The 27,844-nt window shown below is 42.4% G+C and overlaps 1 protein-coding gene across 1 annotated transcript; it reads right to left on the reverse strand.

The window, feature by feature from the left end:
- Positions 1-176: 176 nt before the first annotated feature.
- Positions 177-24,762, reverse strand: LOC138981180 (late secretory pathway protein AVL9 homolog). Its single transcript, XM_070354013.1, has 15 exons — positions 24,573-24,762; positions 24,033-24,153; positions 23,018-23,103; positions 22,657-22,728; positions 22,048-22,204; positions 21,648-21,727; positions 20,682-20,751; positions 19,039-20,267; positions 16,855-16,989; positions 14,049-14,187; positions 13,437-13,517; positions 12,720-12,837; positions 10,633-10,686; positions 8,206-8,294; positions 177-7,894 (listed from the first exon to the last, which is right to left on the reverse strand). Exons 1-15 carry the CDS (start codon positions 24,648-24,650, stop codon positions 7,698-7,700), a joined length of 2,706 nt encoding a protein of 901 aa, XP_070210114.1. The 5' UTR covers positions 24,651-24,762; the 3' UTR covers positions 177-7,697.
- Between the last annotated feature and the right edge of the window lie 3,082 nt (positions 24,763-27,844).

The following is a 27,844-nucleotide window of genomic DNA, read 5'->3' on the forward strand; positions in this document are numbered from 1 at the left end:
ATGTCTTGTCTTTTTTATCTTTTTGCCTTTCCGTTTTGCCATTGGACCACTCATTTTTCCTTGAGTTTGATTGTATGTAAAAATGTGTCTCGTATGCTGCTTAATGTGACTAAGGGTTTGATAAACGTTCTCTCTCTCTCTCTCAAAGCAAAAATTGCACAAACCTGCACGCACAGTATGTTGAAAAGGTCCATTTTTATTTATTTTCAATGATCATCCAAGTACAAAAGGTGTGATAGCCCACAAATTATTATTTGAAGAATGTCCCCACGTCAGCAAAGTAAAAAAACACAAGAAAAGAATGTTGTAACCCTCCTACATTCTACACCGCAATCACTTCAAAATTATCCACCACAGCAAGTCTTGAAAATGCATACTCGCATACAAACACACAACCATGCCTGTCATGCAAGTCAGATTAAGTGCAATAAACATCAAATACACAGGTGTCTGTAATGTAAATTCTGTCTGATAAAAGGATGACCTAGGATAAAAGACACATTTCCAAAAACTTAACATTTTAGTGCCACTGCCCGGAGTGGAGACTGTCCCTGTGTCTCAGGGACATTTTTGGCTGCTCCCAAGGGTGTCCTTTTATAGCAGGGACCACTCTACATTACTTACATTTATCACTAAGGACATTTGAGAGTCATAGCTATCCCTACTTAATTACCTTATAGAACACAGAATATTGTATTGCCCAAGGTTGGGAATTTGCCATGTCATTGCCCTTCAAGACAACCACTCGAAACATTAAAACACACTTGTACAGAACGTATCAACGATATTAATTAAACTACAACCACAACAATTATCAGCATGATCACCATACACCTTCAAGATCACTCTGTGACTTGAGTAAGACTGGTTAGATTATGACAGGAGAATATCAAAATGAACCATCAGGAAATGGGATCATGCATAACCACGAAAAAAAACAATACATAAAACTGAATGCCCAAACGAGAGATCAAAAGAATGCACACATGATTGTATGTAAACAATAAGAACCCTTTTCTATATAATCATGGTCTACATGTATGCACAAGTGCAACTTAAATGCTCTTTTTTTCCTAAGAACAGCAGTCTTACCCTGACGGTGGCTTGCAGCTAATGGTTTCTCTACATTGCATCAAAATAAAATAAGTGGGATAGTTAAGACATTTTATATTTGTCTTACTCTTCAGGTGAGAGGTCGGCGCATGACTCAGCTTCACACTCTTTTTTATATTTAGTCAAGTTTTGACTAAATATTTTAACATCGAGGGGGAATCGAAACGAGGGTCGTGGTGTATGTGCGTGTGTGTGTCTGTGTGTGTGTGTGTGTAGAGCGATTCAGACTAAACTACTGGACCGATCTTTATGAAATTTGACATGAGAGTTCCTGGGTATGAAATCCCCGAACGTTTTTTTCATTTTTTTGATAAATGTCTTTGATGACGTCATATCCGGCTTTTCGTGAAAGTTGAGGCGGCACTGTCACGCCCTCATTTTTCAACCAAATTGGTTGAAATTTTGGTCAAGTAATCTTCGACGAAGCCCGGACTTCGGTATTGCATTTCAGCTTGGTGGCTTAAAAATTAATTAATGACTTTGGTCATTAAAAATCTGAAAATTGTAAAAAAAAATAAAAATTTATAAAACGATCCAAATTTACGTTCATCTTATTCTCCATCATTTTCTGATTCCAAAAACATATAAATATGTTATATTTGGATTAAAAACAAGCTCTGAAAATTAAATATATAAAAATTATTATCAAAATTAAATTGTCGAAATCAATTTAAAAGCACTTTCATCTTATTCCTTGTCGGTTCCTGATTCCAAAAACATATAGATATGATATGTTTGGATTAAAAACACGCTCAGAAAGTTAAAACAAAGAGAGGTACAGAAAAGCGTGCTATCCTTCTTAGCGCAACTACTACCCCGCTCTTCTTGTCAGTTTCACTGCCTTTGCCATGAGCGGTGGACTGACGATGCTACGAGTATACGGTCTTGCTGAAAAATGGAATTGCGTTCAGTTTCATTCTGTGAGTTCGACAGCTACTTGACTAAATGTTGTATTTTCGCCTTACGCGACTTGTTTAAATTTTATCCACAGAAAGATTAGAGAGAAAACTTGTACAAATTGACCAATATTTTGTATAGCTTTAGCTTTCAAGCACGTAATGAAACTGTTTTTATCCAGTCTGTGAAGAACTCTAACCAGAGACACACAAAACACACACAAACAATAAACGTTATCAATGAGCAGACACATAGCATTGTCATCATTTTCACGAGTTTTCATTCACAAGCACCTGGGAAATAAATCTCATGTTCCCCAGGCAATAAATCCCCCGTTACCATAGTTGCAGGAAGCAGGTTATACATGGATAATCAAAAGCAAACCCAATAGAAACGCTCGGGGATTCTTCGGCTCTTTTCATTGGTGTTTCCCCAGACCTAAACAGACGACACGGGGGGGCATATTGACTTTTTGTTTCATATTTATTGACCGCGGCCTTCGGCCTTGGTCAATAAATATGAAACAAAAGACGATATGCTCCCCCTCCGACCGACAAAAAAGCTGGTCTGGTCTGGTCAACAACCCATCATATGTCACAAGGCTACAGTTGTTTTTTCTCTCCCACCCCCTCACCCAACCCTCACAGGTTTTTATAGGCTGGGGCTGTTTTCACAGAAACACTGCAAGCATCTGATATAAAATACATGTCACAAGGCTAGTTTGTTGGGGGCCCGGGTAGCTCAGGTGGTAGAGCACTGGACTTGTGATCGAAAGGTCGCTGGTTCGAATCTGGGCCGGGACGGACACGGGTCAACTTTATGTGCAGACCCAGAGACGGTATCCATCTCCCACCCCCGTGTCACGATCTTGGTAATTCTACCATAAGTGCAGATGGCTGATACCACCTAAACACGCATACATCAAAAGCCGTGAGGGCGTAAAAACTCGAATCGTATAAACCAATTCATGTCCAATATAGGCAATTAAGACCTGACGAACAATAAGCCCCTTAAAATGTACTTACTTTTTGCTAGTTTGTTTTTTCTCCCAGCCCCTCACCTAATCCTCACAGGTTTGTATAGGCTGGGGCTGTATTCATGGAAACACTGTAAGCAATTGTTTTGCTTGTTTTGGCCAGCAGTTGGTCATCTATAATGTGAAAGCTCAAGGACTTCATATGTAAGCACATTTGAGCAGGAATAAAAGATCTGTATCAAAATATATATACATTCTTCCTCGTGTGAGGAATCATGTACACTGCTACAGATCTGTCCAGGCTTTTCATGTGATAACAGCATCCCTCCACTTTAAAAAGATACAAAAAATCGGCAAAATTAATTCAGCAAAAAGTTCTTGGTTTACACAGATGGCTTTGGTATGTGTCCAAGCAGAATGATGCCTGAACAGATCTGCCGTGGTCAACATCATCGCAATACATGAGAAGGATGGCATCTTAAGAGTACCACATCATTCTACATCCAAAAAACACAAAATACACGCTACAAAACACTTGCTTTTAAATTACACAAATGTACCACAGTTGTAAGAAAACAGGGAGTGGGGCGGTGGTGGGTGGGTTTAGCAGCGGGGAGGTAGGAAAGAAAAAATCTGAATTGTCAAACAAGATGATTATGAATCTGAATTGTCAAATAGGCTTGATGCGTTTGCAGTCAGGCAGAATCACAGAATTTTCAGGACAACAAATGTAATTCAATCTAACGTTTGTTCATTCTATTCTTGCGCGTTGTTCACAACATCACACTATCAGCATGAAATAAACATCGAAGTCAACTCTGATGTTTTAACTTTTATGTACATGAGTTACAGTTTAAGAAACAAAATAATGCATGAAATGTTGTGACACTTGAATGCAGTCATTTACAAAAAAAATATTTCTGTCTCTCATGACAATTAAAGTACACAAAAATCAAATCAAAACAAAGAACTGTTTTACAAAAATGCAGTCAGACCATAAATTGCACATGCTTCAAAATAATATTGCACACTTAGGGTATCAACCTGAAACCATAAATCACGAGTGGATTGCCACAACAGTGTTTACGGTCTAAACAGACCGTGTAGCTTAAACCACTGGCTATACTTTCACAAGTCTCTAAATCTTAAGTCTCTTCATTCAAACATGTCTTTACTCCCAATAAGGCAAAGAGCATGCCATGCCATACAGATTTGTAAGAATAAGCTAAACACTGAGTACCAATTTAACACAAGTCTAGCAAAGTGAATAGGACAAAAGAAGGCAGTGAATAAGACAAATTAGGACAGTGACTTAGACAAAACAGTTGCAGCTAGGACAAAGGTTTTGCCGTCATTCCAGGTTATAATATTCTTGGAGTGGATTAAGATTGACAAGTGCCTGACAGATTTACACAGCAGTCCTGAATATGCTCCCAGGGCTGCTGCTCAATTCCAATCAGATTACATGTAGCTTCACAACATGCTTGCTTCTCCTTTACACACTCTTCGTTGCCATGTTAAAGTTGAAGCTGCTTCAACCACATACTTAGGAGTTATAGTAGCAGTAAAGTAATTGGTCATTAGAAGCTAAGAAAATGAAAACTGTTACAAACATGATGGCTTTTCAGCCAGTGTGTATTATGACTATGTACAAAAACCTTAGGAAACATCCTCTGCAATAAGCTCTGACACAAGTAACAGCACTTGGTTTCTTAAACAACTAAAAACAATTTAAAAAAATACAAAATCGGCATCACCTACCCCCATATATATGCGTTTATTTGTAACTATAGACACTTTGATGAAGGTTTGCGTGCTAGCAAAGACTATAAACTTGATAATGATTTTCTGGAAGACAGTAATATTACGTCTTCATGTGACATACTTTGTTTGTTTGTTTGCTTAACGCCCAGTCGACCACGAAGGGCCATATCAGGGCGGTGCTGCTTTGACATATAACGTGCGCCACACACAAGACAGAAGTCGCAGCACAGGCTTCATGTCTCACCCAGTCACATTATTCTGACACCGGACCAACCAGTCCTAGCACTAACCCCATAATGCCAGACGCCAGGCGGAGCGGCCACTAGATTGCCAATTTTAAAGTCTTAGGTATGACCCGGCCGGGGTTCGAACCCACGACCTCCCGATCACGGGGCGGACGCCTTACCACTAGGCCAACCGTGCCGGTTATGTGACATACTACATGTATGTTCTATTGATAAATGTGTTTAATTGTAACCATAGACCCTTGATTTATGATACATTCAAAAAGGCATGCGGGCTGGTAGAGACTAAATACTAATCATATTTTTGAAGAATGTAACTTTACATCTGTATGTGACGTACGATCGGATGTTCCATTGTTGTGTTGTAACTATAGACGCTTGGTCTGTGCACCTTAAAGAAGGCCAGCGGGCCGAAAATTTGGATTTAAAAAGATGCGACATTCTGGCTTGGTTTTGGACTTTTTATTGTGTTGTTTGTATATATTTCAGTACTCTCATAAAACAAGAAGAGCAAACGCTCGATCGAGTCACTTTCGCAGTTCTGAATATTATATGAGGCATCAGATGGACAGGAAGAAATTGCTACTCACAACACAATGAGTCACGTTCACATAAAATTTGAGCCCGGTCACTTTTATAGTTTCCGAGAAAAGCCCAACGTTAAGTTGTGTGTTGCCGAACAGAAAAGGCTAGTTATCTCCCTTGTTTTTCTGATAACGTTCGTAAAAGGCTACAGATGTAAATACTTTGATGTAAAGAATAATCCTACAAAGTTTCAATCACATCCGATGAACTTTGTCAAAGATATAAAATGTCTAATTTTTCCTTTGACGCTGACCTGTGACCTTGAAAAAGGTCAAAGGTCAACGAAACCATCGTTAAAGTGTAGAGGTCATTGGAGGTCACGACTAAACAAAATATGAGCCCGATCGCTTTGATAGTTTCCGAGAAAAGTCCAACGTTAAGGTGGTGTCGCCGGCCGTCCGGACGGCCGGCCGGACAGACTAACACTGACCGATTACATAGAGTCACTTTTTCTCAAGTGACTCAAAAAAACTCAAACCCAATTCCAGCCTGTCATTTTCTGGTTTTGACACAAGAGGAAGGTAACCTTCATAATGCATTGTATTGCACCCTGCAGAATGAAGAATGAAATGCCGAGAAGGAAGAGAAGAGAAAAGACTAAGACATACTGTAAAAGGTCCACATTACAACAAAGATTGCAGATTCTCTTTGGTAATTCTAGGTGTTTAACAGAAATCATTTAAAAAAAACAATTAGTGATTTAGCATTCCAGTGACTTTAAAAGCACAACAGTGGTCCCAATGGTGTACGTTCACTGATTGCACTCAAATGACCTGGAATGCTTCATTTTTCACCTTAAAAAAGAAACAATTGATTTATCCTCAAAGAACCCCTACCACCAACTTTTCAAATGACAAAGTCATCAAACAAATTATTTTTATCAAACAAATCAATTACTTAATGCAGAAAGAAAGAGGCTTGAAAAGCTTTCAAAGAGGAAAAAAAGCAAATTTCACAGCATAAAGTCTCAATTAAGTAATCGCATAATAAAATCATAGCGCACAAACAATGATGCCCAATTAAACAGATCAGTAACAGCAACACGTCTACTCAATAATTTATAATGCTGATCACATCACACAACAGCTAAAAAGTAGAACAACTCAGACACAGTTCATATTAAGTCAACTATAACATCATCTAAAAGCAAACATCACATACTGCAAATGCATCCAAGATTGTTATTTACACAAGTTTAAACAAGAATCATTCTTTATGCATCATTATTGAGTATATATATACAGGGTGGTCCAAAAAAATGTAGACAGTTTTGCGTGCCTGTCATTTCTGCTTCAGGGCTCCCACCTATTCTTTTTCACCTGGAATGTCTCACACAAGCATGAAAGTTTAGTAAGGCACAGTTTTTTCTTCTTTGCAACATCATTTCTGGGCGTAGTTCAATAGTTCATCACATTCTCAATCCAAGCACCTCGTCCCCAGATCTTTCTCCTCCAGATTTCTTCCTCTGGGGGTACTTGAAGGAAAGGGTTTACCACAACAATCCACAGACAATACAAGCGCTAAAGGAGAACATTCTTCGTGAAATCAGGAGGATTCCACTCGAGACCTTGGACAGAGTTATCAACAACTTCAATGTCCGTGTCGCAGCCGTAATCCAGAGACGAGGTGCTTGGATTGAGAATGTGATGAACTATTGAACTACGCCCAGAAATGATGTTGGAAAAAACTGTGCCTTACTAAACTTTCATGCTTGTGTGAGACATTCCAGGTGAAAAAGAATAGGTGGGAGCCCTGTAGCAGAAATGACAGGCACGCAAAACTGTCTACATTTTTTTGGACCACCCTGTATAATTATATAGTCATTTTCAAATTTTTTTTTATAGTGTATTCATAATTATACAGGATGTACCCACACATCCAAATCTTATTTCAGATCACAGAATCAAATAAGAGAATGTCTGTTTTGCTCTGTTGTTCAGCAAATTTTACTTCTTCACTTCAAATAAAAGGGTGACATTTTGGCGTCCACCCTCTCCCCATAATCTTCCAAGTAACAATAAAACAGAACAGAAAAAAGACCAATAGTTTTAGAAAATGCAAGAAAAGCCACACAGAAAAACAGCTGAAGGAAACCATCTAAAAGGACACCGGCTGCGTTAACTACTTGCAGACTTGGAGTCGCTGCTGACACCATTTACTTCCACCGCCTCTTCAGCTGTGTCAGTTTCTCCTTTCCCATCCTCTTTTGCTTCCTCCTTCTGATGCTCCTCCTCCTCTTCCTCGTGCTTCCAGTCGTTGGTGATGCTTGTGAACCAGGAGGATACGGCTGAGCGAGCAGAACTGAAGGCACCACCTGCAGGTAACAAAAATGACCATAAGCACGGGACCACCCCTTCCGCCCTTCGTTTGCCTATTTTTCCCCCTCCTAACGGGGGATTTGAGTGATTGAAAACGTGTCAATAACATTGAATGAATATCTGAGATGTGGATCATCCACCAAAACAGAATAACAAAACAGCTTATACTTCCTGAATGCTTATGTGTCCGGACTGATGCCGCAAAGAGTTAAACAACACAGAAAATGCACACAACACATGCATCTTATATACCTTTGTGCACAAGCCCATCTTTTTCTTTATACCACCACCACCAAAGTCAACTCACCGACAGCTCTTCCTGTCTGGGCAACGTATTTGCCAGTTTGCACCACAGCAGCATTGATTTTTCTTCCACGCTCAGTGCTCTGCATGGAACTGTAGAGCAGATGTAAGAAAAGAATGCTGCATCATCCAAAATTAACACGAGCAAAAACATGTTAAGTAGCTTTTCACATGAGGAAGATAACTTGTTGATGTTGTAATAAACTTGGCCAAAAAATTATTGCAACAAATTTCAAACCCTAATTAAAGCATTAATCCCCGTGTCATTTCATTAAAACTGTATATGCCAGTTAAGACCATTCACCTCCAGGATCACCTTTTGGATTAAATATCTCTTGTACAGGGATCACGTGATCGCCGCTCAAGTAAGGGTACCCTCAAAATCGACCAGACAAAAACGGAAGAGCTGAATGAAAAATTGACAAGAAATCACAATAGACAAAACTTTGTAACTTTGTAACGTGGACTGGGTGGCCGAGTGGTAACGCACTTGCGCTCGGAAGCGAGAGGTTGCAAGTTAGACCCTGGGTCAGGGTGTTAGCAATTTTCTCCCCCCTTTCCTAACCTAGGTGGTGGGTTCAAGTGCTAGTCTTTCGGATGAGACGAAAAACCGAGGTCCCTTCGTGTACACTACATTGGGGTGTGCACGTTAAAGATCCCACGATTGACAAAAGGGTCTTTCCTGGCAAAATTGTATAGGCATAGATAAAAAATGTCCACCAAAATACCCGTGTGACTTGGAATAATAGGCCGTGAAAAGTAGGATATGCGCCGAAATGGCTGCGATCTGCTGGTCGATGTGAATGCGTGATGTATTGTGTAAAAAATTCCATCTCACACGGCATGAATAGATCCCTGCGCCTTGAGTCCGAGTCTGGAGATACGCCCGCGATATATAAGACTTCATATAATAATAATAAACTTTGACATACGAGAGGAAAGTCAAACCAATTATCTACCCTGAATAGATTGTTTTGTTTTGCTACCTTGCGTATTTCGCGTGCTATGCTATTCCTACTGATGCAGGTGTCGATCGCAAGAGCGGTCAAAAACGGGACTTTTTGCGTCATTTTTTAGGAGTATCATGACAAAAAAGTCTGCACTTTAGCAATGATTTGGTGGATTGCTTTGAAACTTTCGGAATATTTTACCAACATACTAGAGATACTTCGAGCGAAATTATGGATTGTTACAGGTGTTTGTTAAAATGTTATGCAATTTTTTGAAAGAAGTTTTTAATCTCGTCATAGGATTGTTCCGTTGGGTCCAAAAAATTCATGACTTTGCATGTCTTTAGAAAAATGATTGATACACACACTGCTAAAGTTTTATGTGTGTGTAAGCACTGACGAAAATTTGCTGGGCCTGTAAACACGCTACATATTTAAGCGATGATTCTGGTGCCACAGCGATGCCCAGCCAAGTGTGACCGTAGCATGTTTTAAGAGGCACCCAGCGATAACAGCTATAAGCGCGAAACAGCGTGAACGTTCCATTTTTTTCTCATGTGTTTGCATGACTAGCAAATTAACGCCAGCGGCTACACGCAAATGAAACTTAGATAGAATCTGTATCAATCATTTATCTGTGGATATACACAGTCATGAATTTTTTTAAGACAAGTGAACAATCCTATGACAAGTTTAACAACATTTTCCGAAACATTGCGTCATATCTGGATAAACAACCGTAACGATCCAAACTTTCCCACGAAGTATCTCTAGTATGTTGGTAAAATATTCCGAAAGTTTCAAAGAAATCCACCAAGTCATTGCTAAAATGTAGCGCTTTTTGACATGATACCCATAAAAATTGACGTGAAACGTTCCGTTTTTGACCGCTCTTGCGATCGACACCTGCATCAGTAGGAATAGCATAGAATGCGAAATACGCAAGGTAGCAAAACAAAACAATCTGTTCAGGGTAGATAATTGGTTTGAATTTCTTCTCGTATGTCAAAGTTGCAAAGATTTGACTATTGTGATTTTTTTGTCAATTTTTCATTCGGCTCTTCCGTTTTTGTCTGGTCGATTTTGAGGGTACCCTTAATACTTGAGGGGCGGTCACGTGATCCCTGTAAAAGAAATATGTAATCCAAAAGGTGATCCTGAAGGTTAAGTGAACGGTCTTAACTGGCATATACAGTTTTAATTAAATGACACAGGAATTAATGCTTTAATTTGGGTTTGAAATTTGTGGTAATAATTCTTTGGCCAACTTTAGTAATGTGAGTTTCTTTTGAGACATATGTCCAATGTCACACAGTAACAACAGTCAGAAGAAAAACAAAATATAAACTGAAAGATAGTCAAATGAATCGTGATATGTACATCCACACGCACACACACACACACACACAAACAAAATCCTAGAATGCAAAATCAATAATAATAATAGCTGCTATCAAAAGAACAAAAGGCAGTATACTTACTGATTAAGTTTCATCCTCACATCTGTGACACTGAGGTTGCCTGTGAAGGGATGTCTGGAGAAAAAAACCACCACACAGTTAATCAAATGTGGAAAACTAAAAGTCTGAAATGCAAAGCTTTTTATACTTTTGTGGATCACTCTTGTCATTAAATCTGACTTATCCAGTCTCATATCAAGCAAAGTATGAATATTTTAGGAATCTGCATGCCTAATCAAGACACCAAACAAGTCTGTTCATAAACCACTGGGACTAGACTGGGTGGCCGAGTGGTAACGCACTTGCGCTCGGAATCGAGAGGTTGCGTGTTCGACCCTGGGTCAGGCCGCTATTTTCTCCCCCCTTTCCTAACCTAGGTGGTGGGTTCAAGTGCTAGTCTTTCGGATGAGACAAAAAACCGAGGTCCCTTCGTGTACACTTCATTGGGGTGTGCACGTTAAAGATCCCACGATTGACAAAAGGGTCTTTCCTGGCAAAATTGTATAGGCGTAGATAAAAATGTCCACCAAAATACCCGTGTGACCTGGAATAATAGGCCGTGAAAGGTGGATGCAGCGCCTAAAGGCAGTCGATCTACTGGCCGATGTGAATGCGTGATATATTGTGTAAAAAATTCCATCTCACACGGCATTAATAGGTAACATGCGCCTTGAGTCGCCTTGTGTGGTGAGATACGTGCGCGATATAAATACTCGTAAATAAATAAAATAAAATAAATAAATAAATCACTGGCCCAAGCAGAATGAATGATAGTAACTGCAATTGACGGACTCTTGAAGCCTTCAACAATAAGACCCTCTTCTACTTCTTCGTTCATGGGCTGAAACTCCCACGTTCACTCATGTGTTTGCACGAGTGTTTTTTTTGTAGTGTATGACCGTTTTTACCCCGCCATTCATGCAGCCATACGCCGCTTTTGGAGAAAGCATGCTGGGTATTTTTGCGTTTCTATAACCCACGGAACTCTGACATGGATTACAGGATCTTTTCCGTGCGCACTTGGTCTTGTGCTTGCGTGTACACACGAAGGGGGATAAAGCACTAGCAGGTCTGCACATAAGTTGACCTGGGAGATCGGAAAAATCTCCACCCTTAACCCACCAGGCGGCCGCGGCCAGGATTTGAACTCACGACCTTCCAATTAGGAGCTCGATGTCTTATCCACTAGGCCACTGCGCCAGTCCATAAGAGTAAGTCACCCTCAAACTAATTAACACTTTTTTTTTTAAAAATCAAATATATATACCAAATTATACAGATCTCCTGCCATTACTTGGACAGTTTGAGAACTTTCTCATAACAAACCACTCGACTGACAAGAAAATGCCTCTGGAAAAAAATCCCAGGTAGAACTGTAAAAACTGAATAACTCACTGTGACGGCTCCATAATTGGAATCATTATTCAATATCTTCTGCATTTGAACTCACACTTTCAAAGTTACTGAACTCTGACATGGATTTCAGGGTCTTTACAGTGTGGGGCGGGGATATAGCTCAGTTGGTAGCGCGCTGGATTTGTATTCAGTTGGCCGCTGTCAGCGTGAGTTCGATCCCAGGTTCGGCGGAAATTTATTTCACAGAGTCAACTTTGTGTGCAGACTCTCTTCGGTGTCCGAACCTCCCCCCGTGTACACTACATTGGGTGTGCACGTTAAAGATCCCACGATTGACAAAAGGGTCTTTCCTGGCAAAATTGATTAGGCACAGTTAATAATTGTCTACCTATACCCGTGTGACTTGGAATAATAGGCCGTGAAAGGTAAATATGCGCCGAAATGGTTGCAATCTACTGGCCGTATAAAATTTCATCTCACACGGCATCACTGCAGAGCGCCTAGAACTGTACCCACGGAATATGCGCGATATAAGACTCATTGATTGATTGATTGATTGATTGATTGATTGAACTTGGTCTTGTGCCTGCATGTACCCACACAAGGGATAAGGCCCTAGCAGGTCAGCAAGCAAGTTGATTGACGAGGAACAATGGAAAAATATCCACCCTTAACCCACGAGGACCGACTGGGATTCCAATTTTTCTGGTTTTGACCTCAGCACTGTGCGAGTTGCATGGTCACTGGCTTACCCTGCAGGAACATCGGCCATCTTGGGGTGGGGAAGTGTATCCAACCAGTGACGGTAGTTGTGGGTTGTCCTCCAAGCTGAGATGAAAGGCAAACCAAAGTCCTCCAGAAGCTTTCCATCTGAAGAAGCAACATAACAGAGCAGTCAGGACAAATTGTATAAAACTAAAGTTATTTCCATGGTCTGTTATCACCTGACCTTGACTACTAACCTAACATTCCTTGGTGCATATAATTTTTTTTTTTTTTTTTTTTAACGCTTAACGCCCAGCCGACCACGAAGGGCCATATCAGGGCGGTGCTGCTTTGACATTCAACGTGCGCCACACACAAGACAGAAGTCGCAGCACAGGCTTCATGTCTCACCCAGTCACATTATTCTGACACCGGACCAACCAGTCCTAGCACTAACCCCATAATGCCAGACGCCAGGCGGAGCAGCCACTAGATTGCCAATTTTAAAGTCTTAGGTATGACCCGGCCGGGGTTCGAACCCACGACCTCCCGCTCACTGGGAAGACGCCTTACCACTAGGCCACCGTGTTGCGGTGTGCATATAATGCTTAGGTTGACTTTATGATAGCATTGAATCAATTTCTCAATTAAAGGAAATGTTTTCTGTCTAAAGGTTATCCATAGAAGAAACATTGTTTCGCACAGTGCTTCCTGGTTCTGGTTGAATCTCGATCTATCTTTGGCACTCATGACCTGGAACATACCTTCTGTTTGCATGGTAGCCAGCAGAGACTGTAGATAGTGCCTGAACTGGGCCCTGATCCACTCGTCACTGCCCTCCCACTCTGTAACAGACAGCAGTCATCGTACAGCATCATCTGACAGTCATGCATTCACAAATTCAAAAAAACACATTTGACAGAACTTTAGCAGCACATCATGATCTCTGTCTCCCTCTGTCCTATCTTTGCCAATGCCTGGACTCCTGTGACTGTGAGTGAATGACCTATTGTGTGAAATGAGCAAAAGGGGGGAGGGGGGGGGGGAGGGGGGGGAGGGGGGGGGGGGGAGGGGGGGGGGGAGGGTATGTGTGCAACTTTGGGCAACTTAGAAACAGAAAGAATGTGTGTGTGTGTGTGTGTGTGTGTGTGTGTGTGTGTGTGTGTGTGTGTGTGTGTGTGTGTGTGTGTGTGTGTGTGTGTGTGAGTGTGGTGTGGTGTGGTGTGGTGTGGTGTGTGTGTATGTGCATGCGTGCGTGCACTCATTACTGTGAGTCATAAAGGAAGAGGAGATGTGTCATTGGATGCCGGTGGTCAATCTCCAATCCCTCTCTGTTCTGTATTTTTCCTTCTCAATTTCACTACTCATTGACTCACCTGTGCCATCCAGGTACATATTGCTCCGCTCCTCTGTGGCGATGCGCACAATGCCCTCAGTAAAGCGAAGGTCAGCTGTGGTCAGGTTCAGCTGTTTCTGCAGTTCACGGTCTTTGATGTCCAGCTTGCCATCTTCAATCTACAGTGATAGCCACCAGCAGTAATAATAATAATAATAATAATGATGAAGGCTAGTATAAATCGCCCCTGCTCAGAAGAGCTCACAGCAATGTAGAATAACAACAACACACACACATACACACACATACACACACACACATACACCAGGGTTCGGGTTTACTAGTGCGCCTTGCGCCATTGGCACATACCATATTTGACGGATTACAAGACGTACCGTTTTATAAGCCGCACCCCCGACTTTTAACAGAAAAATTGGGACGAGCCACGTATAGGCCGCGTCACTATATTAGCCGCCGTCGAAAAAAATATAATCAGATCGTGTCAATCAATCAAAACAACCAGGCAAACAAAAGTACGGTATTTGGCGAAATCGGCTCCGAGAATAAACAAGTGAAACAAAGAAGAAAAGTGAAAAAGTTTGAAGAAAAATATCACACACACAATTTGTAACCAACACACACATGTAGTCCCGCCCAGAATAAGCTTTTTTTGGATGATTTACGACTTTTGCGCACATTTCGAGCAGACGAAAACACAACATGGCGGCTCTCGCTCCTCCAACTGTCGCGAGATACAAAAAAACGAAATCTCGCGCGCGCGAGATCCTGATACATCCGGTGTTTCTCTGTACGCTATCTTGTCACGACGACTTGTTGACAAACGAAGATTCGCGAAAGAAAAAGAAAAGCGCCGCGTCTTGAGTAGAGAGCTAACAAAGTACCGGTAATCGCTAATCGAGCGAAATGAAAATCCACGGCGACTTCCATTAGGTGAATGCTATTCAAGTTTAGGTAACATTTTAGCCGCATCTTTTTATAAGCCACAATGCGATTTTTTTTTAAAAAAGTCGCGGCTTGTAGTCCGTCAAATACGGTACGATCTGAAAATGTCCCATTAGTAGCGCGTCAAAGGGCGCACTTAGCTTACGTACCACTGCGCTGTGCATATTTCACATCGGAGTACAGCGTTCGAAATGAGCAAAGGAAAGCGCGGGCTGAGCGGAGTTCGTGTAACACGCAGTAATTGGCTGTAGTGCATTGTACGCAGCCAATCCGGCAAACTATCTTTTTTCGCTCACATACTTGTCTTTACGAACGCACCAACCGAGCGTCCATCGATTGTAGGTAACACAGATCCACACCATAAAATAATGCCTCAAAAGAAAAGACATGCAAAGATTTCTTGTCAGCTGCCTCAGCTGACGTTGAAAAAAAAAGAAGAAAATAATGGCCATGAAAGCGGTGAACAACGGAGTTCTGCTGTTAAGGATTTTGATAAAAATGAACGTTCCAAAACACCCTTTGTTCTACGATAAGGGACTTAAATGTTTAGTGATGTTATTGTCTAAAACTTTGAAACGCCAACGTGCTGGCTATAGGTTCTGAAAATTTTTGATCCACTAAGCTCAATTAACTGCATGCATCTGATGTCCAGCGAAATAAGGAGGCATCAGATGTCGCAAAGAGGGCTTAAACCTGAAGCAAAGTACAAAAGCAGATTTCCACAAGAAGGAACAGACATTCAGTGTGGCTTTATTTTGCTTTGCAGAGAAAATCTGCAGATTTTGATATTATGTTTGCTAACGCATGCATTTGCTAACCTATGTGGGCGACTAGTGCTGAACATTTAAAATGTAAACACGTGTCTCTGACATCAAAACACACTCACACTCACACACACACACTCACACACACACACACACACACACACACACACACACACACACACCACGATAACATGATGAAACAGTGGGACATTCTCAAATGACACATTATTTGTACCATTTTGCATCTTTGGACAACGACATTTCCCACCCACTACCTAAGCCTGCTTGGTTTTTCTTGCCTTCAACTTTGTCCCATCGGAATTCGGTTGAGGGGGACAAAAGTCACATGGTTTTTTACTTCCAGACTAAACCCTGTACACACACACCCATATTTGGAAGTGTGCATGTGTAAAGTTCTGTAAGTGTAGAGAGGAGCAAGTGGTAATGAACAGATGGATAGAGAGTATACAAGGATGCCATAGATACACAGAGAGAGATAGAACGATAAAGAGATACATACAAGGATGCCATAGATACACAGAGGGAAGACAGAGAGAGATAGAACGATAAAGAGATACACACGAGGAAGAGATACCAAAACACAAAGAATTAAGGAACAGACAAACAGAAAAACACAAACAGAAAAACAGACAGAAATAGGCATAAACAGAAACACCTGATACATCTAACACTGCACACACATTCACAGTCAAGTACATAAACGCAACCATGAATCGCGCTAGCATCAAAAACAACTTGTAAGGCCGATGCAACCAAGGGAAAAAAAATGCGTAATATTAATGGAGCAATACTTTTGTATACTGACGTTTGCATGTCGGAACAATCTTTATCAAGGAGTTGCTTTCGTTGCCAGAGTTGCAGTTATCCCAGAACAGCAGCTGTTTATTTGATTTGTCTGACAGCCAAGTGTATGCATTTTTTTTTCCACGCAGGATTATGTTAGAGAAAAAGAAGCACATTATTTTTGTGTATGCGATATGCATCGCAATGAAATGAACACATCAGCAAACTGTTAAACGCAAATGCTTCAAATGTAAATTGTGCATCAACGCAAAGCCTGTACCGCACCTGTTTAACTCTCAAAAGTTTTTCTCTCACCTCCACAATGACATCAGTGACCTGTTTCTGTTGGCGAAAGAGAATGTTTGTAGCACCAAGGACAAAACTTCTCACGTTGACGTCATTCAGAATGGAGTGGAACTGAAGACTGAGGTATGGGTGGCACACACAACCCTGGCAAAATACAGCAGCTATAATGACTATCTTATACAACTTTCATTCATGTATGTTACACAACCCACAACAACAAAAGAACAGAAAACCCAAGAGAAATTAAAGAAAAAGGAATTACTTTGTGAGCAAAAAGCCACTACATGTAAATGACTGTGCAATTTTAGGAAAGTAAGATTAATAACATGAAATATGCGTTATACTTCTTATACATGAGTTACAAACAGGTGAGAACCAATGTTAGGTTACCATGAAAATCAAACAAAACACAGCAGAACGCATATAATATATATATATACTGTTCAAAAAAAGAAACGCATAGCTTGTAATATTTGGTTAATTTAGTTATATGGCTACAAGGATATCCACCAAACTGCAGAAAATGTTTATCTGGTCGTCGACCTTTCGTCCATTGCCACAAGTGAGCTCTGCACGTGACGCATGCGTTATCAGTGGCTACAATGTCAAAATTGCTCATTTGGCATGACCACTCGTCATGCTTCAGTGTAATCTCGTGAAACTCGGGGAATATTGAGCTCTCACCATGTCTTCCAAAACCCATAAAAGCGGATTGTTCGCCACAAAGAAATCAGACGACAATTCAGCGACGAAAGATGGCCCGATTGAGCAGAGAAGACCGCCAAATTGCATTGGGTCGTTTACAAGCAGGCCAAAGTCAAAGTGCAATCGCCAGGCACTTCCACGTGTCCCAGAGCACCATCAGTAGACTGTGGGTCAGGTTTCAAGCCACTGGCTCCGTTGCTGACTTGCCACGAGCGGGAAGACCAAGGGCGACAACTGCTGCTCACGACCGCTTCATACGGCTCCGCCACCTCCGGAATCGTTTCCTGTCGGCCTCATCTTCTGTCCAGGCTCTCCCCGGGCCACACCGATTATCGGACCAGACCGTGCGGAACCGCCTGCATGAAGCTGGTTTGAGAGCTCGCAGACCTCACAGAGGAGCTGTCCTCACCCGCCGCCATCGCCAGAACCGAGTGCAGTGGGGCAACCAGCACCTTCGCTGGACCGTCCGGAATCACTGGAGACACGTGTGGTTCAGCGACGGGTCCTACTTCCTGCTCCAGCGACATGATGGTCGGAGGAGGGTCTACCGGAGAGTAAACGAACGTTACGCGCCCAACTGTGTGGATGAGGCACCCGTTCATGGTGGTGGAGGCGTCATGGTGTGGGGGGCGATCAATACTGCTGGAAGGAGCACCCTGGTGCACGTCCAAGGGCGCATAACTGCCCAGCGATACGTGGAGGAAATTCTGCGCCCACACGCCCTTCCTCTTCTGGCTGACCAGGATGCCATATTCCAGCAGGACAACGCTCGCCCGCACACAGCACGACTCACCACCCAGTTCCTCACCGACCACCATGTCCAGGTGCTTCCCTGGCCATCCATGTCGCCAGACATGAACCCGATAGAACACCTCTGGGATGAATTGGACAGACGTGTGCGCAGGCGAGAAGAAGCGCCGGCAAATCACCGCGATCTATTGCAGGCACTTCAGGAGGAGTGGGACACCATCCCACAGCAAGATATCCGGCATCTGATCCAGTCCATGCCCAGAAGGTGCCGGGCAGTTGTTGCTGCTCAAGGCAGTCACACCCCCTACTGACTTGACAGCCTCGGCACCCAATCGTATTGATTGACTGATTGATTTGAAGATGCAAATGAACTGTGTGTGCATTCAACTGTGTCCATACCAAATTTCAAACAAATAATCTAAATATTGGATTTTCTGTTAATTTTTTCGAAAAATAAAACAAATTTGGCAAGTAGCAACTATGCGTTTCTTTTTTTGAACAGTATATATAGAGAGAACACCCTGACGAAGGCCACGAGGCCGAAATATTGGTGAAAACGTGAAGGCTTGTTTTGGTTATTTTTTCCATATATTTGTTTATATATATATATATATATGGCAAAGATGAAAGTACCTCCCTCTTTATATATTGAGAAATCCATATGTAAACAAACTTCTGACAGTGACAGAATCAATGCTAAAACACTTAAACAGCAGTCACATTCTGCAACCAACCAACCTTTGTGAAGATAGCGAGAGGGAATCCGTAGTCATCTTGCTGTAGACTGACGTCCCCTTTGTGGACTGGTTTCATCTCAACAGATTCAGCGTTCTTTGGTTTGGACCTAACCTTGCCGAATGCTGTGGAAAGCTTATTCTTCAGCGCTGTCGTTTTTCGCCCGGGGCTGCCCTGTTTCTTTACCGTCTTCTGCAGGCCAGGACTGTGGTGTGCTGGAGTTGTCGCCCCTGGTGTTGAGGCACGAGAGTTATCTGAAGAATGCGTGTCGTTATCGGAAGCATGTGACTGGCTCCGGGAGGAGTCCTGTTCCGCTGAGCTGGCGTCGTTTTGGGTTTTGCCGTGACCTTCAGAAGTATCATCTGCATCCACAGCGAGAGACAGCTGCAGGCGGTCTTCCTCCCAGGAAAAGCAGTCCTCACGGTCAATCTTGCTGATGCTCTCTGGGGAGTCCATCTCCTCGATGCTGTCAGAGCGACCAAACAGCGGGCCCCTGTTCTCCACAGACAGCGTAAGCTCTGACAAGCCCTCACCCACAGTTTCCAACCCTCCGGACGCCAGCTCCATCTGGTGAACGTAGTCGTCCATGGCGTCTTGGTCGTTGGGCAGCGTGCGACCCGTCTGCACAGCGCTGATCTGTGTCAGAGTGCCCAGGTCCTCCAGGGGGCTTTTCTTCTCTCTTTTCACCTCACCAACGTGATTACTGCTGACACCTGTGATGGCATCACCTCCGCTCCCTGTGCTGTCCTGACTGGATTGTGAATGAAAGCGAGCGTGAACCTTCAGATCGCTGCTCTTGGACTTATCGTTCTGTTGACTAGTCCTGTGCACACCCATCTCAGAACCGCTCTGATCACCAGATATTCTCCTCTGGCGATTCTCTGCCTCTTTCCTAGATTTTATGTTGGATGCATCTAACCCAGAGGCAGAGGCAGGAGTGTCCGAAGTAATATCACGTGGAATGGTTTGGGATTCAGGAGCTTCCTTGCTACTGCTCACTGGAGGGTTATGCATGTGTGACATGAGCTCTGACAGCTCTGGCTTAGTGTCAGAGCCCTCAAGTTGGGAATCGTGGTACCGGCCCTCAAGTTGGGAATCGTGGTACCGGACTTCCACAAACTCTTCCCCCGTTCCCCCATCTTGAGGGTCAAGGGAAGCGACGCCCATTGTCGGGGAGACTAAACGTTGTCTTCCGTCACTGACTGCCTGGTCCAAGCCAAACTCCAGCATACCTGTTGAAAACACAGGTGTTAAATGTGATAAGTGCACGATATTTATGTCTCCAGTGTATATATGACAGGGAGGAGTAAACCTTAACTTGACTTGAAATTGCATATCATAGTTGAAAGAATATCACTTTACTCAGTTCATTTATTGACTAACATGCAATCGCCATTATAGAAACATCAGCATCTGAACTGCCACTAAGGCATTTTAGTACAAGGGTTCAGCTGTCAGTTGCAGGATCGAAAACAGATCCGAAAACTATGCACTGTTTAAGCCACAAAATCATCCTGAAATTTCTGCAACACAGTGTCAGTTGTCACTTCAGTATTGTACAGAGTTGGAATCAATTTCATTCTCAATATGAAGAACACACTTGTCACAAGAAAAAACTTCAGGACATTTCAAGTTAATTGTCTTACCTGGATACAAAGAAAGAACTGACAGTATGGTGGCACCAAGAGTTTCCACTGGAGAGCCAAAGAATAACACCTGTGCAGAAAGAAAACAAAACTCTAAAATATCTAGCTTCAAGAAACACTGTAAACATAATGCGATAAACATTATTATCCAAGAAGGCAACTTCTGCCAAGAAGCACATCTCTCATCTCCGTTATGTAAGAGAGACCTGAATGCAAAAGTATACCGTATTTGACGGATTACAAGACTTTAAAAAAAAAAATTGGGACGAGCCACGTATAGGCCGCGTCACTATATTAGCCGCCGTCCAAAAAAATATAATCAGATCGTGTCAATCAATCAAAACAACCAGGCAAACGAAAGTATGGTATTTGGCGAAATCGGCTCCGAGAATAAACAAGTGAAACAAAGAAGAAAAGTGAAAAAGTTTGAAGAAAAATATCACACACACAATTTGTAACCCGCCCGGAATAAGCTTTTTTGGGATGATTTACGACTTTTGCGCACATTTCGAGCAGACGAAAACACAACATGGCGGCTCTCGCTTCTCCAACTATCGCGAGACACAAAAAAACGAAATCTCGCACGCGCGAGATCCTGATACATCCGGTGTTTCTCTGTACGCTATCTTGTCACGACGACTTGTTGACAAACGAAGATTCGCGAAAGAAAGAGAAAAGCGCTGAGTTTTGAGTAGAGAGCTAATAAAGTACCGGTAATCGCTAATCGAGCGAAATGAAAATCCGCGGCGACTTCCATTAGGTGAATGCTATTCAAGTTTAGGTAACGTTTTAGCCGCATCTTTTTATAAGCCGCAATGCGATTTTTAAAAAAAAAAAGTCGCGGCTTGTAGTCCGTCAAATACGGTAACTATCAAAATCTCTTTTCATCAATCATGGTTAGCGACTGTTCAGGGAAATGTACCACAATGTATCTAAGCAGTAAAAAGTGAACATAATCACACTCACCCTTCGCTCTAACAAGAGCAGCTTAAAAAGTACCAGCAGCTTGTGTTTGAACCTCGCCACTGCTTCACGAGGAGAAAGACCTGAGAACGACAGGGGTTGAAACTGTTATACCTCGGGAAGCTTTGCATATATTGCACATCTTTTCAGCACCAACTAGAATATGTGTGAATAAAAAAAAAGGGGGGTTTTAACGACATATCATCAGACAGTTTTAACACATTTCTCTTTCTTGCTCTGTATGCATAGATGATAAATTATGACAAAAAAGAAAACGGAAACAAAAAATGCATGTCTCTCTCTCCTGCGCTCTCTCTCTCTTACACACACGTACCCCCACATGCACATGCAGTGTGTATGCAAGTGCAGCAACTGACAGTGACATACACACACACACAAGTACCTAAAAAGATTTGTGTGCCTGACAGCAGGCTTTCAGTCAGGGAAGCATTCATGTTGTTGAAGGTTTGTTCCAGCAACTCCACTTTGCTGAAGTCTCGCTCATCAAAGTAAGCATGAGTAATGAGCTCTAGCTTTGCCTTCAGTAATCCATACAATGGCTGCAAAACATCACCAAAGGTTTAAGTTGATCACAAAATACTACAGAGTGTATCTCAAAACTGCCAGCTAAAATACTGCAAGTAAAAAGACTACTTATTGAACTTAATACTATAGTTTTTAATAAACAGTGCATGTTTGATTTCTCTGACAGTTTGACAGTTCTCAAGATAGAAACCAATTTCTTAACTTTTTTGCAACCACTTTCATACTTTGCAGAAGCAGCCAAAAAAGGAAGACTTCTGATCAGTACCATACAATTTTAGGTCATGTTTGACGCAATTAAACAGCAATCAAAACCATACAAAAGTAATACTAATAGTGTTGATATTGGTAAAATCTTGATGTAGGCGGCTTCTACAGATTTTTTTTCAAACACCCACACCTTTTGTATGAAGCTATGTTAGATACGTCTGTCTGTATTTTTGTGTTTTCATGAGAAAAATACACTCACCAGTCTACTGATCACACAAACGCTTTTCTGTACAGTGCTGCGAGTAATGTCAGCTGTCCTGTTGAGAAGATCCTGAAAAAAAAGCATAGCCAATTCATTTCAAGGAAAAGTGTTTAAAACAAGACATAATTCTGTATGGCTTATAGCACTGCTTCACTGCAACCCACACTCCATCGCCCTATAATTGCACCCCAGACCACCTTAACAAAATAACATGTACACAACCAGAGAGCTAACAAATACCATAAAAAAAACAATCTTTCAAGTGCATGGTTGTAATAATATTGAAACCATTTCAACTCTAAAAACTTGTTCAACTCTATTTTAAAACACACACACACACACACACACACACACAAACCTTGGCATCCATCTGACGGTAACACGACACACAGTACACAGTCTTCCTTGAAGGATCTCGGCTGGGTAAGTGGAAGAACACAGTATCTGCATAAAAAAGACAATTAATTTCTGTAGCTTCAAATCTACAGCACAAAATAAACGTTCATGTGCTCTTCATCAGGCAGATGGCCGCTATTTATCAAAATAAACTGTACCACTGGTTTCCATGTAAATGTCTGAAATGGTGTAACACTTCCAGCACTGCAACTAAGTCTTACAAAATATCCTGCATTAATTTCAGGATTAGCTCTAATTGTAAAGCTGATATTAGCATTTAATTTTCAAACGCTAAAAATTACACTGTTATATGTCTGCATCTTATTCACAGGGCCTACTTTCTTTGTCACTATACTTAGGTGGGGTTTTTTCCACAAGAGATACTGAGCGCTAGCCTTTGATCATCATCAATTTCAGTGATGGCGCTAGTATTTGTTCAAACCGGTACGCAAACTTTTATGATGTAAACAGTCCAGAAAAAAACGGTAGGCTGGTCATTGGAACCAGTTAGAGTCCAACTCAGAGTACTGGTTTTATTGTTCTACCAGCGAAAAAAAACCCAGGTATTTTTAAAAAATCAACCGATAGGTCATACTGGCAGCCATTTTTGTTCCGGTATTTTCTCGTTTCAACCGGTAAAATACCGGTAATTACCGGTTAACGCCAATACTGAATTTTGATACAGTGGAACGCCCCTTTCAAGACTCCAAATTTAAGGCTTCCTCCCTTTCAAGACTTTGCTTTTTCAGATATATTCTGTTCAAAACCTCTGTAAATTTACCTCCATTTTAAGACTCCCTCCTTTCTATAACCTGATTTTCTCAGATTTTTGAAGGTCTTAATAGAGGACTTCCACTGTATCAACTATCATACACAAGAGATACTCAGAGCTATAACCAGTTCTCTGTCATATATTATATCTTAATTTCTATATTAATTATTATACACAAGAAAAACTCAGCTCCTTATTTCCTTACCTTTCTGGAAATTGTGTGCGCCATCAGGTAGCGCTAATGAAGGAAGATGTTTCCACTCTTCAGGTAGCTGGTGGCTGTCAACAGGATTACCAGCAATCACTGGGGGATAGGAGTATTCCACCTGATAATATTAATAATAAAGACAAAATGTCACAATCAGCACTGATGGGCAAATCTGATTTCAGATAATTTATGTTTCTGTTTATTGTTTCACTACTGCTCCGCATAAACACATGACTTAATGATAATCATCAAAATCAGACCGAACATGAAGTCAGAGCAGAAATAGGCTTTTAATGAACTTATGAAGGCATACCCAAGTATAAAAACTTCTTGTTCCAAATTAAGTGACACCCAGCACACTGTGCAACAAGCTCTACAAATCGGCATGCCAATTAGCATGCATAGATGTTTTCAACAAAAGACTAAACAGATCTAGGATCCGTAAAGCCAGATAAAAATCGATACGTGACAAATCACTGACTCAGTCAGTCAGTGACTGTGACGGAGCCAGCCGTATGCATGCACGGCCGTCATTACCTGACAGCCTTTCTTGTGATGAAAACCAACAACTATGACATGCAGGACGGGTGTCTCTGTTTCTTTTTCTGAAGCCATGCTCAGTCTTAAAAACAACGTGTTCTGCTGATTAGCTCATGTGAAGTTTCCACGCTTCGTCCCAACACGGAACAACTACAACACCCCCATGTTTGTGATGACCACAACACTCCGATGCGTTGTTTTGTTTCATTGGATCAAGGAGTAATTCGACCTCGTCAATGACCAACCAGAGGGTGTGTGACTTTGCTAGAAGGGAGCTCACTCTTTGAAAAGGCTGGAGTACATGAGATGGATAACCTCCCTCATCACCGCGAGGGTTACACAATGACAGCCCGACACTGTCACTGTGATCATTGACGTTCTCTAAGCGCTTATTAAGACATACACACACACTCTAGTCTAAAATCTTATAAAAACCTACAATTTTAAACTGTGGAAAAAGTTAAAGCCATATGTACTCGATGACTATACACGCTAATTGCTTTACCCACAGCTGGAGACATGCTAAATTAAGTTCCCTGCAAGATATTGTGGTCTAGGACCCCTTAAATGTTGAGATATTTGAATTTTTATTTTGATCTAGATCGTCCTATTTATAGATTTGCCAACAGTTTGAACAGTTTTTGAACAGTTTTTATTCACAAAAAGCTCTTTTGAGCCACATAGTGAAAACAATTTACACTTTAATGAACATGCAAAAGTACAAATGGAACAGAGGGAACGTTGACGCAAGGGAAATAACTCCGCGTCTTTGTTGACATCCTCACTTTTTCAGAGGCGCATTGCGACATATCGTCATTATTTGGCCTTATGATGCATTTGACATCGATTGTGGGCAAACTACACTTTGTAAACACGGGAGCGCGTACTTCTTCTTCTTCTTCTTTCTTGATGTGGACTGGGTTCATCAGAACGTCTGTAGTCCAGCGGCGGAGTACTGGGTGATTGGTTACTGGTGGTGGGTGACCCAATAACTCCGAGAAGATGGTTAAAAGTATAAAACTATTTACACGAAGAGCTGCAGGGTTACTGTGTCAGCGAGGCAAGTCCGTGGGTACGACCCAGACCAGTTTGGAAGGACTCCAGTGAAGGAGCAACTGTGGTCTTAGGGTCGAGCTTGTTCCACTGACGCAGTGTTCGGGGGAAGAAGGAGTTGAAGAGAACAGGATGGGATGCCCTCTCCTGGAACAGTCTCTGGGCTCCTCTGGTGCGGCTGTCGCCAGAGGTGTAGAACTCGGCCTTGTTGATGTCGACTATGCCGTTGTTGATCTTGTAGAGCATAGTGAGGCGGTTGGTGAGTCTTCTGTCGGCGAGTGGTTCCCATTGGAGGGTCTTCAGCATGCTGGTCACACAGCCTGGGGTCCGATCGCTGTAGTTGTTGTGGACGTAACGGGCTGCTCTGCGTTGGACTTTTTCAAGCTCCGTGACGTCTTTCTGAGAGATCGGGTCCCAGACTGGCGAGGCGTAGTCAAGGACCGGTCTGACCATGGCCTTGTACGTAGCAGCTCTGACGGTGGTGGTGCACTCCCGGAAGTTCCGCCGCAAGAAGCCCACAGTTCTGTTGCCCTTGTTGACAGTCGCTTGCACGTGGCTGCTCCAGGACAGGTCATCGGAGATTAAGACCCCTAGGTACTTGCTGGATGGTGTTGTTTCCAGAGTCTGTCCATGGAGGCTGTAGGAAGTTGGTAGGATGGGCTTCTTCTTGTTCGGGGCAATGCGGATGACGGTGCACTTGCTGGGGTTGAACTCCATCTGCCATGTTGATTCCCACTGTTCGAGGCTGGATAGGTCCTGTTGGAGCTGCAGACTGTCCGCTGGAGAGGATATACGTTTGAAGAGTAGGGAGTCGTCTGCAAAGAGTTTGACGCTGCTGAACTGAACGGATTCAGGGAGGTCGTTGATGAAGGCTAAAAACAGGAGAGGACCCAGGACGGTCCCCTGCGGAACTCCGGACTGCACTCCGACTGGAGACGATAGGACGCCCTCCAAGGCCACCTGCTGTTGACGCTGACTGAGGAAGGCAGAGATCCACTTGAGGGTGTCGTTTCTCACTCCGTAGTAAGCCAGTTTCGTGAGCAGGCGGGCGTGGGGCACCTTGTCGAAGGCTTTGGAGAAGTCCAACAGGATGGCGTCGACCTGGGCTCCCTCTGCTAGCTGCCGGGCAATTTCATGAACTGTGACGATGAGCTGGGTTTCGCATGAGCGTTTACGCCGAAAGCCATGTTGACAGTTGGTAAGGATGGCATGGTGGTCAAAGTGCTTCATGATGGAGCTGTGCACCACGTGCTCGAGTATCTTGCAGGTGATGGAGATGAGCGAGACAGGGCGGTAGTTGGCTGCAAGGTGTCGTTCCCCTTTCTTGAAGATAGGCACCACCCAGGCCTGGCGCCAGTCAAGCGGGACCTCCCCAGTATCCAACGAGAGCTGGAACAGTCGGACAAGGATGGGCGCCAGTTGGTCAGCAGCCATCTTCAAGATGAAGGCTGGAATGGAGTCTGGTCCAGTTGCCTTGTCCGTCTTCAGGTTCCTCAGGAGCTTGCGGACACCACCTTCGTTAATGTGGATATCATCCATCGCCGGGAAGGGGCTGTCGCCCATACTGGGGATGCGAGATGTGTCCTCGGTGGTGAACGCCCTCTGGAACTGTTCGTTCATATGCCTTTAAGCTGAAATGGACACTTCGCCTTGGTCAATAACCTAACATATATTCGCATAGGGTAACCACTCTGACAAAAATTCAACATTTCTATTCCTGATAAAATTTCAATTTCTTTTCAATGTAATATCTTTGTTTTAATATTTTCAAAAAAACCCACTAAAAAGCGGAACTGAGCCCTGAAGTTTACATTTATAAATATAATATTTTCCATCTAAGTAAAGGGTGGTGTCATCTGCAAACTGCGACAGTAAAACATCTCGTTCTTTTAATCTAATCCCTTTAATTTTATCATTTTGTCTAATCATTAAAGACAAAATTTCTGCACAAATTAAGTACAAATAAGATGAAAGAGAATCCCCTTGTCTAACGCCTCTGTGTATCTCAAACCATCCAGTATAATGGCCATTTACAGTTACACATGTAATACTATGATTATAAAAAACGCTGGCGCTGGACCCGAGTACTCTTCAGACTGGCTCGCTCCCCCGGTATGAAAGTTTTTGTCTTGTGCACGTGGATTTAAAAAAAATAAAATTATTTTACACAATTAAAAAAATTATTAGAGTAAAATAAAACATTAAAACGTTCATAA

This window comes from Littorina saxatilis, linkage group LG12 (genome assembly GCF_037325665.1).
Source record: "Littorina saxatilis isolate snail1 linkage group LG12, US_GU_Lsax_2.0, whole genome shotgun sequence".
NCBI classification, from domain to species: domain Eukaryota; kingdom Metazoa; phylum Mollusca; class Gastropoda; order Littorinimorpha; family Littorinidae; genus Littorina; species Littorina saxatilis.